The sequence below is a fragment of the Rhinolophus hipposideros genome (assembly GCF_964194185.1).
Source record: "Rhinolophus hipposideros genome assembly, chromosome: 1".
In the NCBI taxonomy this organism is placed as follows: Eukaryota; Metazoa; Chordata; class Mammalia; order Chiroptera; family Rhinolophidae; genus Rhinolophus; species Rhinolophus hipposideros.
In genome coordinates this window covers 9,562,518-9,579,068 of record NC_138047.1, presented here as the reverse complement: position 1 = coordinate 9,579,068, position 16,551 = coordinate 9,562,518, and the positions used below count along the sequence as shown (strand labels likewise).

At 43.5% G+C, this 16,551-nt stretch overlaps 1 protein-coding gene across 6 annotated transcripts in view; it reads right to left on the bottom strand.

Annotated features, from left to right (window-relative positions):
- Positions 1–1,541: 1,541 nt before the first annotated feature.
- The window catches only part of PRKCQ (protein kinase C theta), a gene marked incomplete at its 5' end in the record, with an annotated part of 113,669 nt that continues 98,659 nt past the window's right edge, over positions 1,542–16,551 (bottom strand). For all 6 annotated transcript variants that reach the window (XM_081053970.1, XM_081053969.1, XM_081053972.1 and 3 more), the window contains 3 exons: positions 1,542–4,971; positions 5,960–6,088; positions 14,917–15,105. In XM_081053970.1, the coding sequence (XP_080910096.1) occupies positions 4,813–4,971; positions 5,960–6,088; positions 14,917–15,105 (477 nt within the window). In that variant the 3' untranslated portion in view covers positions 1,542–4,812. The remainder of the gene's footprint in view (positions 4,972–5,959; positions 6,089–14,916; positions 15,106–16,551) is intronic.

Genomic DNA, 16,551 nt, shown 5'->3' with positions numbered 1-16,551 from the left:
GGCGGTGCAAATGCCTTCTAGATACTGATTTTGTTTCCTTTGGATCTATTTTCCATAGTGTTCCATAGTGGCTGCACCAATTTACATTCCCACCATCAGTGCACAAGGGTTCCCTTTTCCACATCCTCACCAACACTTGTTATTTCTTAACTTTTTGATAATGGCCTTTCTAACGGGTGTGAGCTGATACCCCATTGTGCTTTTGATTTGCATTTTCCTGATGATTAGTGATGTTGAGCATCTTTTCATGCGTCTGTTGGCCATCTGTATGACTTTTGGGAAATACCTATTTTAGCCCTATGACCAGTTTTCTGATCGGAGATTTATTTTGTTTTGTTTTTTCACTGTTGAGTTGGTCAAGTTCCTTATAAAGCGTGGACATTAGCCCCATACCAGGGGTGTCGGCAGCGGTGGAGTGGCTGTTGGGGGCCTCCCGTTCTCCTTTTCTCTCTGCATGGAGAAGTTGGGGCCAAGGGGCCTCTTCTTAGGGCTGAGTGGTGCCAGTCCGAAAGATGGGGTGTCGCAGGTAAACAACTTCCTGTACTTTTCTGCGTGACGATCCTCAGGTTTTTCCCTCCACTGGGTTGTGGCAGCCTCTTACCTGTACCCCGGAGCACTCCCAGAGCCACTTTCCTCCATGAGTAGTTGTGAAGTCATTGTTTTTGTCGAGGTACCAGGGCTGAGAGCGCTGAGTCTCCCACCTCGCTGATGAGCTCATGGAGAAAACAGGGTGGATCTTCGCTCCAGAAGAGTTGCTTCCAGGTTTACAGGAAGCTTTTTTTCTTAATTAAAAAAAAATTTTTTTTCCGTTTGTGCTTCTGATGCTGATGGTTTGAGGATTTCATGGCACTTTTGGACATAATTTCAGTGGCTTCACCTGGCCCATGGAATGACCGTCAAATTCTCCAGCGCTGGAAACCTGGCTCTACTGTACTCTTCTATCTTGAATCTTCTGTTACTCCGTGTGCTTCCACTCGCCCCTCGGTTGGATGACTCCCCAAAGGCCAAGCCCCACGTGTGCAGTGTTTGCCGTAGTGTGGGAGGTAGTCACCAGCCCCAAAGCAGCTGATCGCGACTGCAGAGAAATCCAGCACCGGCCTGGGAGAGAATAGAGTCAGGACTCCGAGCCAAGGGGTCTCTCTGGCAGGAAACCGCAAGACGAGCCCTAAAGACAACTTTAGGGACTTGCTCGAGGAACACTGTCGCCGCTTAAGAAAACAGTTTTTAGTCTGTGGGAGAAAAATACATGGATAAAAGTAATCACGTTTCTGACAGCTGCAGGTACCAAACTTCGGCTGGTGTTTTGAGTAGCACACGTCTTAGATGGATTAGGGCATAGAGAGGAACATTCTTAGAGTTTTTTTTGGGGGGCATCCAGAAGACAGGCCAGGTATTTCCAGGTACATCGTAGGTGCACAATAAATATTGGAATGATTTTCTGATTGGAAAGCAAAAAAATGTCGAATGAGTAACAGACTGACTGCATGGTTTTCTAATCTCGTATTACAATGTTTTAGAAGGAAGCACAAGAGTGTGATTTTAAATACAGTATTAGAATTGGATTTATTCAGGTTGTCTTTAGGCTAAACATTAATTCCATGACCTCTGCAAAGACACTTTTTCCAAATAAGGTCACATTCTCAGGCTCCAGGTGGACATACCTTCTGAGGCGCCACTAGTCAAATACTAAACAGAGAATTCATTTATGTACTTATTTCCCCAACAACTCCTTTGAGCACGAATATACAAAGGAATTGTGGGGAGTATAAAGATGAACTGGAGAGAGATCCTGCCCCTTGGGATTGCAGCCTAGAAAGGGAGGCAAAGCATACCCCTTTACAGCCTGGCAGAAAATGCTGAGTGCCCTGAGAGAAGCTTAGAGAAACGCAATGCGACGGGAGCTTGGAGAAGTGAGAGATGCAGTGGCTTGTGTGGGAGGTGGGCGAGGAGAGGAGGGTGCCTCACTGTAGACCTGCGAATGGAACTGGATCTCGAGAGACAGGAAGACATCGAACACGTGGGGATGAAAAACTAGCATCATCAGGGAGGCACAGAGTTGGGAAAGGATGGTGTGTACAGGCAGTGCTAAGACATGCAGACTGACTGGAGCACAGGTGAGTGAAATGTAGAAATGAGAGGTAAAGGCAGAGAGGCTGTCTGGGGATCAAATGGGTGAGTGGTCCTGAATGGGTGTTAGCCAGGGAGGGTTACACAGGGTTTTGAGCAGAGTGTGGTGGGATAAAACTTTGATTTGTGAAGAAAATATTTTTATAGTTCATAAATAATAAGGATTATTTTAAGCTAAAGATATTTAAGATGCAACAGATGCAGAAAGAGGCTTCCTTGGAATTTTCTTATCGGACTGAAAACAGAAACTGCAGAGAAACAAGGGCCACTGTAAATTCCTTCTTTGGGGCATGAGTGAGACTAGGAGTAAACCTACTTCCCATAAATTCCCTCTCTGGGGGGTTTTATGGCCCTGAAGAAGATGGAAAGACCACTCATACCTGTATGAACAAATATTATCACAAACTTTCTTATTTCCTGTTTGTTCTCCTGAAACCCCATTTGTCTTTCCTAAAGAAGCCTATTTGTTCTTCCCATTGGAGCCTTTGCTTTCTCTCCCCTCCCTTTTATGCTATGTTAGGTAGTTCAGCCCCAAGTTCTAACTACCCCTTTGAGTTATTCGTCACTGAGCACTTCACTGTGTATGCACATTGCGTGTATAAATAAAAGCATGCTTCTCTTGTGTCTCTACTTTTTGTTAGTTTAATTTGCAGGCCCCAGGCACTTGATATAAGAGGGTAGACGAACAGTTATTCCTACCCTAAAGTTTATATGTTGTATATTATATATGAAATAAAATGGAGAGAGAGACTTAAGATGGGGAGATTGATCCAGCCATGATTAATAGGAAAGAAAGGAGAGATGGTTATGTATTTTGGAGACTGCAGAGCAGAATCATGACAACTTAGTTAAAAAAAAAAAATTAGAAAGAGAGAAGGGGATGGTCAACTGTTCAACCATGACTGAGATTCTGAGTCTGGAGGACAGGGCCTGTGATGGTGCTATTAACAGAAATAGGAAATACACGAGAAAGAAAGATCGTAAGAAAATAGAATGAGTTAATGGAACCTGTTTGAAGCCTGGCAGAGAGGTTAGAACTGGTGGTATGGGTTTCAGATGAACTGTGTCGAGTGATCCTTGAAGACAGGAGGTGGAAGGAGAGAACCAAGGGAAAGGGAAGGAAAGGAGGAGGGGGCCTTGGAAGTGATTTGGGGCAGGAGGAGGAAAAGGGGCCAGCCGAGAGGGTAATCAAAGGTGGAGGGGATGAAAGAAGGAGGTGCCGAGATCAAACAAAGGGTCTTTCCTGGAATAAAAAGGTAGATGAGGATCTAGAACATTCCACAAGGGCCAGAAGGAAGGTAATCCTTTAAGGAAGCAGTGGCAAGAGAGAGGTCGGAGGGAAGAGCTGAATTCGGGTGTTGAAGTAGAGACAATACATGGAGACCACTCCTTAAAGGAATCTTGTGAAGGGAAAAGAGAACAGTATACAATGACTTAAGGGTTATCGGAGTTTCTCACCCATTTTGGGATTTTTAATGATTCCCAACATTTAAAACATCAACTCAGTGCTAGTTACATTTTGATGATAAACCACAACAGAACTAAGTTCTTGGGGGGTGGGGGGTGTGACAAGAAGGGAATTAAACTGTTAAAATGCCACTTTCTTTTATTTCATCTTTACATATCCACCTCTTTGTTATTGAGTCACAACATTTTATCAAAATATACAAACAGCACAGATACTGACAATGTATAGCTAGAATTCTAATTAAACAAGACTGACTGCTACAAGGTAGCATGCGTGGGTCTTTCATCTTGAGTGATGCCTACAGAGAGACTTATGAGTCAGCAGATCGTCAGTAATGATACAATAAGGGATTGGTTTTCTTTTCTCTCAGAAGAATTATGCACTTTATTTCTATTCTTGTTATAATGTTAGGATGGCAATGAGGGACTGCCACTGATACAGAAATCAACTGAGAGTGGATGGATGGAAAGGTTTTCCTGGCAGGAGGACCACGATTCTATCTTTGTTGGACTCTCAATTCAGTATCTATGTTGACAAGATAACCAGAGTAGGTGTTCTATCAAACCTTTCATATTAGTGACAGAAGCTCTTCCCACTTCCCATTTTCCTCTGCTCGTGAATTTCATTGCTCATCAGAATGAATGGATTTGTACATCTCAAGTTACAAGCTGTGTTTATTGTGAAGAATTCCTATGAAAACCTATTCAGGGCTTTGCTCCCCTCCCCCCCATTTACACTTCCACAGATGTGCACAGAATACAGTAGGTTAGTGGTTACTTGTCTGCAGCTGAATGAAATCCATTACTACCCCAGGCAATGTGCTGTTTCAGTCTTGCAATGTTTGCTCCTTGAGTCATCAAGTAGTTCATTGGTCAGCAGTTGGTGCCCAAGTGAAGAGCCATCATTTAGAGCAGGATTCAGTTTTCAAATCTTTCACAGTGTGGAGATCCATCTTTCAAGTAAATAACTATGATTAGTAGTTCAAGACCTGACTTCAAGAGTGGCTGTGAAAGATGACAGGGGAGAAACCATTGTCATTAGTTGGATTCTGAGTTGGATTCTGCTGCAGCTTCAAAGTCAGTGAGGGGCTAACAAGCCTGAGCCTTTATATTGTTGAGTGTTTCTTTTCTTCTCCAAGTGGGGAAGGAACCCAGGGAGTGTCACTGGAACCAGTTCCCAGCGCGGAGGCGTGTTGCTTCGTGTGTCTGGAGGGCCCTTCAAGAGGACATCAGCTTCTCCATCCCTGGGTTAATGAAGGAAAAGTTTCGGAACATGTTCTGGTCCATACTGTTGATCAATGCCCTGTCAGCGCATGACAGCCGGGGCTTCTCATTCAAGAATTCCTTGTCGAAATTGCTGCAGTCATACGGCGATTTCTTGATCAGAGTTGAAGGGGGAAAAAGGGAAGAAAATCAGCCACTGAGTTAATTACCTTTCCTTTTATGAGCTTGACTATAACCCGTGCATGCCAATATCGGTGTCTGTGGATTAACTAGACAAAAGCAACACAGTGGTACTTCGGTTTTCGAACGTCTCTGTTGACGAACATTTCGGTTTACGAACGCCGTAAATTATATGCATCTATGTTATCATTAGATAGTAAAATTCATGCTAAATTTGCAGTTTTAGGGGTTGATTCTAAAGGTCTGGAACAGATGAATCCATTTTGTGTTACTTTCTATGGGGAAACTGTGCCTCGGTTTTCAAACGTTTCAGAACTTGAAGAGTCTTCCGGAATGGATTATGTTCAAAAACCAAGGTACCACTGTACTTACCGATGATCTTTTATGGTTTTTATGGAACCTCCCTAAGATCCCGAGTCATCAGTTTATGAATAGTATAATTAAATGCATATAGAGGAATTCCGTTGTATAAATTCACATGGCTCTAATGTTTCTAGCTTATTGGAAGCAGGATTGGCAACCTTTGAAAAAACGGGGAGCCCAAATTTGACCTCTGTCCTTTTAACCTACAGGGGAGCAGAGAGAAGGGGTTTTGCAGATAATATATTCCTCTTCTTTTATCCACCTCCTTCACTACCATTGGTTCCCCTCCCCACTTTGACTTCATTATTAAACATCTCAGTTTCTTCCGTACACAACACCGATTGGGACAAACTCGCCTCAAGCCACCTGGTCCATTTGGTGCTCATGACAGAAAAAGGAGAGAGAATGAAAAAACAAACACTTATTCATAAATACTGTTCAGTATGGCGAACAGCTCAGCTTTCTAAGATTATCAAAAGTCACTTTTATATGGCAGCATAACTAAGACTCGACCCTTCCCACCCTCCAGGGGCCAGGCAGGCTGCCTGGGAGCAAACAGAGACTGGTTGGAACCAAATGGTCCCCGGTGGCTTCTTACCACTTTAGGCCTGAACGGTGGGTCAATCTCCTTCCTTTCAAGCTCTTCCCAGTTGATCTCTCGAAACAAAGGGTGCTGGCGGATGTCCCCCCTCACTCCCAGCCTTTTTTCAGGTTCCCTCACAAAGAGCTGAAAAGGAGCAGGAAGGGAGCAGTTACTTCTCCAGGGAGAAACATTCAGCCTCAGATGCAGGTTGCATTTCTTAGTGTAGGAGCTGAGCTCGGAGTCACAGGAATTCGATTTTAAAAGATAAAGGCCTGGTTTTATGGCCACTTGCTTTTCAAACTTTATTTTTCTACTTACCGTGATAAACTGTTGACTCTAGTCTAGTGGTGGCCACATTCTCCCTCCGACAAGCCTTCCGAATATTGTGGAGTCTGAGCTTTTGCTTCCTTATGCGTGGCCCTAGCAATGCTGTCTTTTGAGTTGTACAGGCCTGGTCGGAAACCAGTTGGGCCCTGTGTTATTTATAGGACCTCTGGCAAGTTACAGGGCTCGCTGAGATTAATGTCTGCGTGGGGAAAGTGAGTGCAGTGTCTTCCTCACAGGGCTGTTCTGAGGGCTAAATGAAACAACAACACCCCCCCCACACACACACTCACCCCCACACACACTTATATACACATACACTCACACACATACTCACACCCACACTCACAGACTCACACACCCTCACACCCACACTCACACACTCACACACACACTCTCACACACACACACATGTACTAATTCCTGGTCTGTAAAACCTAACAACATAGAGGAAGTTATCAATTTATTTATTGTTTGGTTGATTGCCCGTTAATCGAGTTCGGTCTGTTACAAAGCTGCCTTCTTAGGATTAGTCTCACCACAGGAAACGCTCAGGTCAGGTATAGTGTAAACTGGGCCCTGACAGTCAGATTTGGATAAGCAGCTGAGTATTGAGAATCACTCGTGACTCCCGCAAACTGGCTGAACAAGTAATACTTCATTCAAATCATCTTTAGTCATCTCTGACCTGCTACATTTTCTTCTTTGCACTGTCCCCTCTCCTGTTACTTTTCCCCATGAGGTTAAAATGAACAATGGCCAGGACGGGAAAGAAACTTGGAAACTCGTCAAACTTAAACAAAACATGTCAAAGACATTAAGGAATAAGAGAGTCCAAATTTGCAACCTAGATAAGTCATGGGTCCCCTGAGTGTGTGGAGTAGTCACCCCTCTTTCCTATATCAGCTAGATGTTTATTTATAAAGTAACTGCTAGTTACAGGGTGTCATATGAGGCTGTGGGTCTTAAAGAGAAACCACAGTGAGACACAGTGATCTTCCAGGAGGTTTTGGCAGGACTTGATCTCCATTCGTACCTACATTGCAGGGATCTCTTGTTTTTACCTCTTATTGGAATAGCCTGTCTCTGTGATTTAAAACACTGCTTTACTTATGTTACCTTAGTACTTGAATATCTTCAAAATCTCTATTCTACCAAAATAAACAAATAAACAACATACTGTAATGAAAGAGTTTTTCTGTCTTGTTTGAATTAGGAGAATCTTTTTAAAAGTCATTGGATGGTCCTAACTTCCTCTCCTGTTATTATATGGTGGCTGCTGCCACCTCCCAATGGAAACTTGGGGTTCCAAACCACTGCACAGCAGAAATAACATGAGACTGTCACCCAAGAGGCTTGCTACCCATGTGTTGTTGGGCAAGTTGTCTGAGGTGCAGTTTCCTCACCTGTAAAATGCAGGGTGAGGGAAGGTGATCCCTATGCCCCCAGGGTTCTCTGAGGCCCAGGGGGGGGGCATTCCAGGCTCCATGTAGCCAAATGCCAACACTCATTTCCATTCCTATTGTAACTCTCTCTGCTGTTCAGCCGTGTCTACTCATGGAATGTGTCACCTGTCTTTCCTACCTCTGGCATTTGCTAATGAGATGTCCATCTTGCAAGAGGATACCTCTCCCCACATTCTGCTCCCATTTCCTTCTCATCTTTAAATCCTGATCCGCCTTTCAGGGCTCAGCTCACAGCCCCTCTTCCCTGTGAAGGTTTCTTTAATTACCTTGACTCATGGCGAGCTCTCCCTCCTTTTCAGGTCACAGTTATTGTCACATGATTGATTTGAGTTGGGCATTGTGGTAGATGCCTTAGCTATTATCATCCTGATTTTTAAAAAGCAGATGTTGTTATCCTACTTGTCAGTTGAGGAAACCGAGGCTCACAGTAGCTAAGTAACTTGTTCAAGGAAACAGGTCCAGTCTGTGGGGAGCCTAATTTATAAGCAGCCCCTTCCTACTTCTGGTATTGGATAGTCTTCTCTGTGCTCCATGGGACATCTTCCCTCCATTAGAGAAGTAGCCATGTATATGAGGTCTCACAATTAAGTTCGTGAACTTGTTGCAACAATGTTGCTAATCTTTTTTGATGTGAGAGGGATTATTCATTAGGAATTTGTACCAACTGGACAAACAGTTAACCAAGTTTCCTATTTGGAAGTACTGAAAAGGCTGCGTGAAAAGGTTAGACAAAAAAACCTGAACTTTTCTCCAACAATTCATGGCTCTTGCATCACGACAATGCACCAGCTCACAGAGCACTGTCTGTGAGGGAGTTTTTAGCCTGTAAACAAATAACTGTATTGGAACACCCTCCCTACCCACCTGATCTGGCCCCCAGTGACTTCTTTCTTTACCCGAAGATAAAGGAAATATTGAAAGGAAGACATTTTGATGACAGTCAGGACATCAAGGTAATAGGACGACAGCTCTGATGGCCATTCCAGAAAAAGAGTTCCAAAATTGCTTTGAAGGTGGACTAGGCGCTGGCATCGGTGCATAGCTTCCCAAGGGGAGGACTTTGAAGGTGACCGTAGTGATATTCAGCAATGAGGTATGTAGCACTTTTTCTAGGATGAGTTTGCGAACTTATTTGTCTGACAGAGGGTGCCAAAAAATGTATACACACTTTAAGAAAGGAAAAAACTGTATTAAAGTTGTACTACTCAATGTATGCCAATAACAAAAGATGAATACAAGCCATGTGCATCCTTTCTTTGGCACGCAGGTATCTGTGACCATCTTCCCCACTGCAGGGCCAGCTGTGGCGGGCAGGCACCATTTATGTTTCTCTTTCTTTCAGAGTCTAGAAGAGTGCCATACACAAAGTAGATGTTCAATGAATGTTTGTTGACCAAATGAGTAAGCTGTCTTGCCACTCTATATTTGCAGATTACGTGTCTTCAGCCCTCATCTTCTGTCAGCCTCTTGCTTTTAGCAAAAAGGACAGCATATAGAAAAGGCACAAAGTTCACAGTAAAACGTATTTTTTTTAGACTCAGACACCAGTATGTGTCACCAGATGGAAAAGCAGGGTGATTTTTTTAGAAGCAGAGGAAGTAAGTGACTTGCTCCATATCCCTTCCCTTGGAATGATCATAATAATTACTGCCCTCCACTTCTTAAGGACATTGTGATGAAACAAGGTAAGAGAGAAGATGTGAGGGTCTCAATACCACACCAAAAACTAGCGTACGTTATTACAATGAAATGCTTTAGTGTATTAAGTTCGATGTAACTTCCCTAGGCCAAGTGTGCACCATGCTACATTCCCCATTAGATTTTTCCAGTAACATGTGGCATTTGTACCAAGAGAATCATGACAGAGAGCCTTCTGAACCTGGTATATGTACCTGTGGAATTTTTAAAAAGTATTTTAAAAGATAAAATGTATAAGGAGAATATAATGTGATCCTTAGTTTCAAGACTCAAAATTCTTTCTAGTTTAGCACCGAAGAGTAAATTATCAGCTTCCTGGCCTGCAGCAAATCAGCCCCTCCCCCTCCTGAGTCCCAAAGATGATTGGTCACCTCACAGAAGGTCATTGGCTCTGTGGCAGGGAAGTTGCATCGGGAGAATAAGTGTTCATGAAGAAAGACTGGCTTTTGTCCATAAAAGCTGTCAGAAAGGTGGTTTACATTTATAGGAAATAGTCCACTGCTTACATGAATGGCCAGGATGTAGCTGGAGTTGTTTAAATTTATTCGACTGTCTGGGAAAGCAAGCAATGTTGAGTTGCCGAGGATGGTCCCCAGTGCTTAGCACCTGTCATTGGAATCATCTCTCCTTCTTCGTTCTCTCCTCAGATTATCTTTCTACAAAACGGAGAGGTATTTCTGTTTGAGGTCATTAATTTTCCATCATTTCCCAAACAAATGGACAGGACATCCTGGATGAATAAATGAAGAGAGAAGCGTTCCTTTGGCAAGAGTCAACTGGACAGCAGCGTCCCCACTGTAAGTGTTGATGGAGGGCAGCCTCCCCAGAGGCACAGTTGTTCAGTGTGCTCCATGCACCCCTGCACTACGAGAGCTAAAACGGACAGAGTCTGGCTCTGACACCACTGCTGTAACAGATGCCACTAAATGCTGCTTTGTTCAGCTTTTCCAGAAGACCCATTCATTCTGGGTTTCACCACGTGAGTGTCTCAGAAATGATATTACCTTGGATGTGTGCAGAAAAAAAAAAGTGAGCTCAAGGATATGTGGGCTGTTGGATAAAAGTTATAGAACAATCGAGGAGCACAGATGAAGCCAGAAGCTGGTCTTACAGTCAGTAAATTGCATGAAAGAAACTCATTTTTATCATCCCAGCTGCTAGAACTGGGAGAGAACTATCTTCCCCACGGAGCAAGGACATGGAATTTTTACGAACTCACGTGAGAAAGAATAAGTCCAAACTCTTCCCCGTGGATTTGGAACTCCTTTCACTAACCAGTCCTTTTTCTCCCCTTCTTTATCCTTAATTGTCTTGGTTTCTGCTCTCTTCGACCACATTAATTTTCTACTCTTGCAGCAAATCTTTTTCCTGCTTCTGGAACTTGGTAAAAGATATTTTTTTGGCATTTGCTGGCATTTCGCCTTAGATTTTGTTTTGTTTTTTTAACTTTTTTATTTTGAAAGAATTACAGTGTCTTAGTCTGCTTGGGCTGCTATAACAAAATGCCATACACTGGGTGGCTTAAACAACAGACACTGATCTCTCACAGTTCTGGAGGCTGGAAATCCAAGATCAAGGTGCCAGCCTGGTCAGTTTCAGGTAAGGACTCTCTTCTTGGCTCATGGTTAGCCACCTGTTTACTGTGTGATCACGTGGCCTTTCCTTGGTGATGCACTTGGAGAGAGAGCTGTCTCTTCCTCCTTTTAAAAGGGCACTAATCCTATTATGGGGGACCCACCCTCATTAGGTCATCTATACCTAATTACCTCCTAAAGGCCTTACCTCTTATAACCTTCACATTGGGGGGGTTAGGGCTTCAACCTATGAATTTTTTGGGGAGGGTCACATTCAGTCTATACATACAGAGTCACGGTATGTTAAGAGATGGTATAGAGCTGTCCTGTGAACCCTTCACCTCGTTGCCCCTAATGCTTATGTCTTATATAATTGTAGTACACTATCAAAACCAGGAAACGCATTGGTGCAATGTGTGTGTCTGGTCCTATGTCGTTTTATAACGTGTGTAGATCTGGGTAACCACCACAACAAACAAGATACAGGACTGTGCCGCCACCACAAAGGTCTCCCTTTATAATCAATCCCCTGCCTCCACGAACCCTAACCCCTGGCGACACTAATCTGACTTCCATCTCTACAATGTTGTCCTTTCAAGAATGTTGCATGCATAGACTCATACAGTATGTGACCTTTTGAGGGATTGGCTTTTTTCAGTCAACATAATGCCCTTGAGATCAATGCAAGTGTTCTGTACATCAATAATGGTTCATTCCTTTTTAATACTGAGTACTATTCCGTACACATGACTTTTCATCTTTCTCCTCTAATTGGAAGCAATCCTTTCTTCTTACCCAGTCTTTCTCTCCTTTAAAACCAGTGCTCCCAGCATCTTTTCAGGGAGTTATTTCTGCTTAACTCAGCCTCAATTACTCCTTCACTCTCACTCCTTGCTGGGAGCTCTTCCAGACTCGGGTGCAGCTGGGTTTGGGAAGCACAACTGTTCGGCTTTATGCAAAATCAACAGTTGAAGGTGGATTGCTACGGTAGTGCCCCGGTCTCCGACAGCCCCAAAGCCTCTTCCTTATTTCCTTTTTTTGGTGGGTTTTGTTGGCTCGGGCCTTCTCAGTGCAGCCCTCATGCTGTGGATTGAATTGTGTCCACTCAAAATTCACTTTTTGAACCCTCCATCCCATGTGAGCGTACTTGAAGTAGGGACCTAATTAGGTTACGTCCTTATGGGTGGGCCCTGCTCCAATAGGATTCGTTTTCTTGTAAGAGGAGACAGCAGAGAGCTTCCTGCCTTGTTAGAGAGTGGCCTACAAGCCTGGAAGAAAGCCTTCACTAGAAACCAACCCTGCCGGACCTTGATCTTGGACTTGCAGCCTCCAGAACTGTGAGCAAATATTTTTTTCATTGTTTAAGCTGCCCAGCCTATGGTATTTTGTTACCTCAGCCAGAGCCGACTAACATACCTCATGTTAAATCCTTGGAAAAGCCAAGTGTGAAATAAATGTAACAACTGTAATAATGTTGAGCTTGCCTTGATCTAAAGAAAATTGTTTACATTACAATCCTGCTCTCATTTTTAATTTCATCTTTTTTTTAATTGGTTCATTTTGAAATCAGCTTTCATTTTATGTGTGTTTTGTTCTGTCATTGGAAATCCTTTTAATGAGTCGTTTGGGGAGCTAAGTTAATTGCTTGTTTGGATAACAGTCAGAAAGTGAAAGCTAAGTTGAACTGGCTCAGAGATTTAAATACCACCAGGCTTGGGTGAGGTATTTTATGGGGATTTGTCAGCACTTCAGAGTCACCATCTTGATGCCTCTGGGAGAGCTCTGAAGTGGCCTCCACATTTCAAATACCTAGACAAATGGTCAGTTGCATGAGCCAGGTAGAAGTGTATGCCCTTTAAATTTAATTCCAGTTATTCGTCATGAAAAAATAGTAGACTAGTGAAAAAGATGGGCCTGGTAATCTTTTCCCGAGTTTACATTTAAAATCTACTGATAACTTCTAATGTTAGAAGCTCTTACCCTGTGTCCCTTTTCAATACAGGAAGCATGAGGCTAAAAATTATTTCCCTAAATTTTTTTTTGTTTGTTTAAGTCAGCTGAGATATGAGATACCAGAAATCAAAACACACAGTTTTGTTCAAAACACCTGTATTCTTGGTCCACTTCTCTTCGATTTGTCAGCTTCCTGATCACACTGGAAAGTCTCTTTTATCCAGATAGTTGCTGGGACAGCTCAGCAAATGCAGGTTATTATTATTATTATACGTAACTGGCATATCGTAGTACCATGATTTATTTTCAGTTTTTATAACTCCTGTACTGTAGATGGTATTTTGCATCCTCAGAAAGGGTAACCTGAGACTCTTCCTGAAGTCCAATTTTTTTTTTAACTGGGGAAGGGGAACAGGACTTTATTGGGGAACAGTGTGTACTTCCAGGATTTTTTCCAAGTCAAGTTGTTGTCCTTTCAGTCGTAGTTGTGGAGCATGCAGCTCAGCTCAGCTGCAGGTTGAGTTGCTGTTGCTAGTTCCAGGGGGCACAGCCCAGCATCCCTTGCGGGACTCGAGGAGTTGAACCAGCAACCTTGTGGTTGAGAGCCCCCTGGCCCATGTGGGAATCAAACCGGCAGCCTTCGGCGTTAGGGGTACGGAGCTCCAACCGCCTGAGTCACCAGGCTGGCCCTGAAGTCCAAATCTTGAATGATGGCTTTTAGGTGCTTCTTATGTGTCTGTGTTGGTTTGCTCTGGGGGCTGCCCATTCATGGCTGATACCCCTCAGAGCTCAGTTTACACCTGTAGCACTGCACACCGATTCTCTGTTGATTCTGGCTATCACGGATGGGGCCTCTGACTGTGGCTCTGATGGTGAATTCTGGAGATTGCCGCTAAGATGGTGACAGTCTGCATTCTTAGAATTTCAGGGTGAAAAATGCATCAGTAGTTCCAGTGGACACAAGTACAGGATGTGGCAGGAAAGCTGGTCTGCCTAAGAGACTCTGCTCAGCAGGCAACGGGCAGCGAGAGAGTCAGTGAGATGGAGTGCTGATGAGTTAGCATTTGGTACAGGAGCTGGGCTGGGGAATGCATTGTGTAGCCTGTATTTCAAGGGCTTCAGCCAAAAATGTCTCCAGTGATGGGTATTTCCAAAAACCCTACTAGAATGCCTCACCAAAGCCTTGGCTTTAACAACCCACCAGATTGAAAGAGCATGAAGCCACCCAGCCATATAAAAACAGTTCTTTCTCCTTATTATTCCTCCATCCTCTCCCTGGTGTGATCTGAAATAGAAACTCAGGGGAAGAGAACAAGGACACACAGTATGACCAGGACACACAGTATGACCACACTCCCGTCTCTACAGGTGAGCGGCTACCCACCATGAACTTGACAAGAGGAGAGGGAGCAGAGAAGTCTTTGCTATAGAGTTAAGATGGATGTAGAGACTCATATCTTGCACTGAACAGTTTTGTCAATGGAGGTGGTGGTTTATGACTTCAGAGTGATGAGTGATTGTCTTTTGCCTCAGACTGAGCAGAAAAGTCATGCGTCCTTTCCAAGTTCTCAACCAGAAACAGGGAAGTTTAACGGGACTGAATAGGTTTAACAGGGACTACGGGAAACAAAAAGTGGAGTTTTAAACCACAGACTGTGCTTGTTCAATGGACTAATTACATCTCAAAGTGAGGGCATCCAAGAGTCATGGAACTGGTTCCTGTGCATTTCTTTGGTAAATTATGTGCACAAGGGTTTATGTTACCCTCATTTTGCTATCTAACGTCCATCTTGCTATCTAATGTCAGTGCATCAGTTAAGACACAGATGCCAAGCATCCCATTTTAATTTGGTTCGATACAATTGTTGTTTACTGTGTATAAATCAGAGCCTGGAAGTGGGTAGGAATACTGATGAGAAAACCAATCTGATAAAGTCTCCTTGACTTCACTTCTTACCTTCACCAAAAGGTCCTTAGCCTCCTTCTCAAGCCACCGTGGGTAAAAGGGGCTGTCCATACGGATGGAGTGGAAGAGCTCTTCCTCATCTTGTCCATGGAACGGTGACTGGCCAATCAGCATTTCATAGAGGAGAACGCCAAAGGACCACCAGTCAACAGAATGGTTATACTTCTGACCCAGCAAGATCTGTGTGACCGAAAGGCAGAGACGTAATCAATAACAAAAACGAGGTCGGGGAGTGAAAACCCCACATGGACTTCTCAGCGCCACTCAGTAAATCATGGAGGGTGATGACAGTAGGTATGATTTGAGCCAAGATCACACTGACAACTGCATCTTTTGAGAAACTTGGATAGAAATGAGTGGGCAATGCCAAAATTGAGTAGACGTTTTTGAGTTTCAATTCTCCTTTTCCTCTGGCCTTAAGCAAAATGACTGACCAGTGCCATTAGCCTTCATTTCCCATCTGTGATATGAGAACTGGTAGATTCAGATGTAAAAGAGCAGGTATATATCCAAATACTCCAGTGCCAATGAGGGGACCAAACCCAATCCACGCGTTTTTCTCCTACTGTCCTGAGTCTTTGCATGAAGTTTCCAGAAGTAATCAAGCACCCAGAGAGGTCATCGGACCAAGCCCACTCCCTAAAGCCTAACTGGTCATGGTTGTACAGCTAACAGCTCACCATTTTCATCGCTATTTGAGGTTGCCATTATGGACAATCAAACATTGTGACTATGCCAAGAGAGTAGGTTACCAATGTGTTCAGACACAGACGGCAGATCTCTTAAGCGCTATGCATAGCTGGATAGCAGTGTTTTGAGTAATGCTGGTCTGATGTATGTTTTAGGGAAGTGGATTTAAAGTTTGGAAGCCCAACTAATTTTTAAAAATATTTCTACCCTTTCACCAAGCCACTTTCCTGGCAGAAAAGGCTGGTACGTTGGACTTTCAGCCACTTCTGTGTTTAAGGTCAGAAGACAGAAAATGTATATGTCACTCTGCTCAATGCTTGTCATCCCAGCAAACCGTGCTGTCACCTTCTCTAAAACAGTACTTAGGGTCCAATGGATGAATGGATAAACACAATGTGGTCTATACATATGGTAGAATATTATTCAGTCTGAAAAAGGAAGGAAATCCTGACACAGGCTACATACAACATGGATGAATGCTGAGCGAAATAAGTCAGTCACAAAAAAAGACAAATATATGATTCCCCTTGTATGAGGAACCTAGAGTAGTCAGCTTCATAGAGACAGAAAATGGAGTGGTGGTTGCCAGGGGCTGGGGGGAAGTGGGGAGTTGTTGTTTAGTGGGTGTACAGTTCCCATTTCGTAAGATGAAAATGTTCTGGGGGCCGGTTATACAACAATGTGAATATCCTTCATACTACTGAAGTGTGCTCTTAAAAATGGGTAAAATGGTGTATTTTATGGTCTGTATATTTTACCACAATTAAAATCCTTACATAGGAGCACAACAACAATTGTTAAATGGAAGGGGGAAATCCTTATCTTTCATGATGGCTGCTGCCAGGATGGGCTGGGGCCAGCTGCTTTATTGCCCAAAACAAAATGAAGTGTTGAGTACAGAATTTAGAAAGCAAGACTGGGACCCTGTAGGGGTGG